The following is a 217-nucleotide window of genomic DNA, read 5'->3' as shown; positions in this document are numbered from 1 at the left end:
TCAATAGCAATACAAGTAACATGCATCATCCTCATCGGTCTATGATCATGACGAAAAGCGGCGCCTCTCATAATAGTCATCTTCTTCCTCTTGACTCTTCTTCTTCACATATATCGGCTACTACAGGCATAGGGGGGAATTCTATGGTGTCTCCAGACCCACCGCCCCCTCTCCTAGGCGGAGTCCCCACCCTCCCTTCACGTCTTCTTTCGAGAGA

General features: G+C 49.3%; 1 protein-coding gene across 1 annotated transcript in view; it reads left to right on the top strand.

The window, feature by feature from the left end:
- The window catches only part of CSUI_010819 (uncharacterized protein), a gene marked incomplete at its 3' end in the record, with an annotated part of 1011 nt that extends 794 nt beyond the window's left edge, over nt 1–217 (top strand). The window contains exon 1 of the mRNA XM_068070920.1: nt 1–217. This exon is cut by the window's left edge and continues 794 nt beyond it. Within this exon, the coding sequence (XP_067917104.1) occupies nt 1–217 (217 nt within the window).

Source organism: Cystoisospora suis, assembly GCF_002600585.1.
Source record: "Cystoisospora suis strain Wien I chromosome Unknown contig_8473, whole genome shotgun sequence".
NCBI classification, from domain to species: Eukaryota; Apicomplexa; class Conoidasida; order Eucoccidiorida; family Sarcocystidae; genus Cystoisospora; species Cystoisospora suis.
This window is presented reverse-complemented; position numbering and strand designations above follow the sequence as displayed.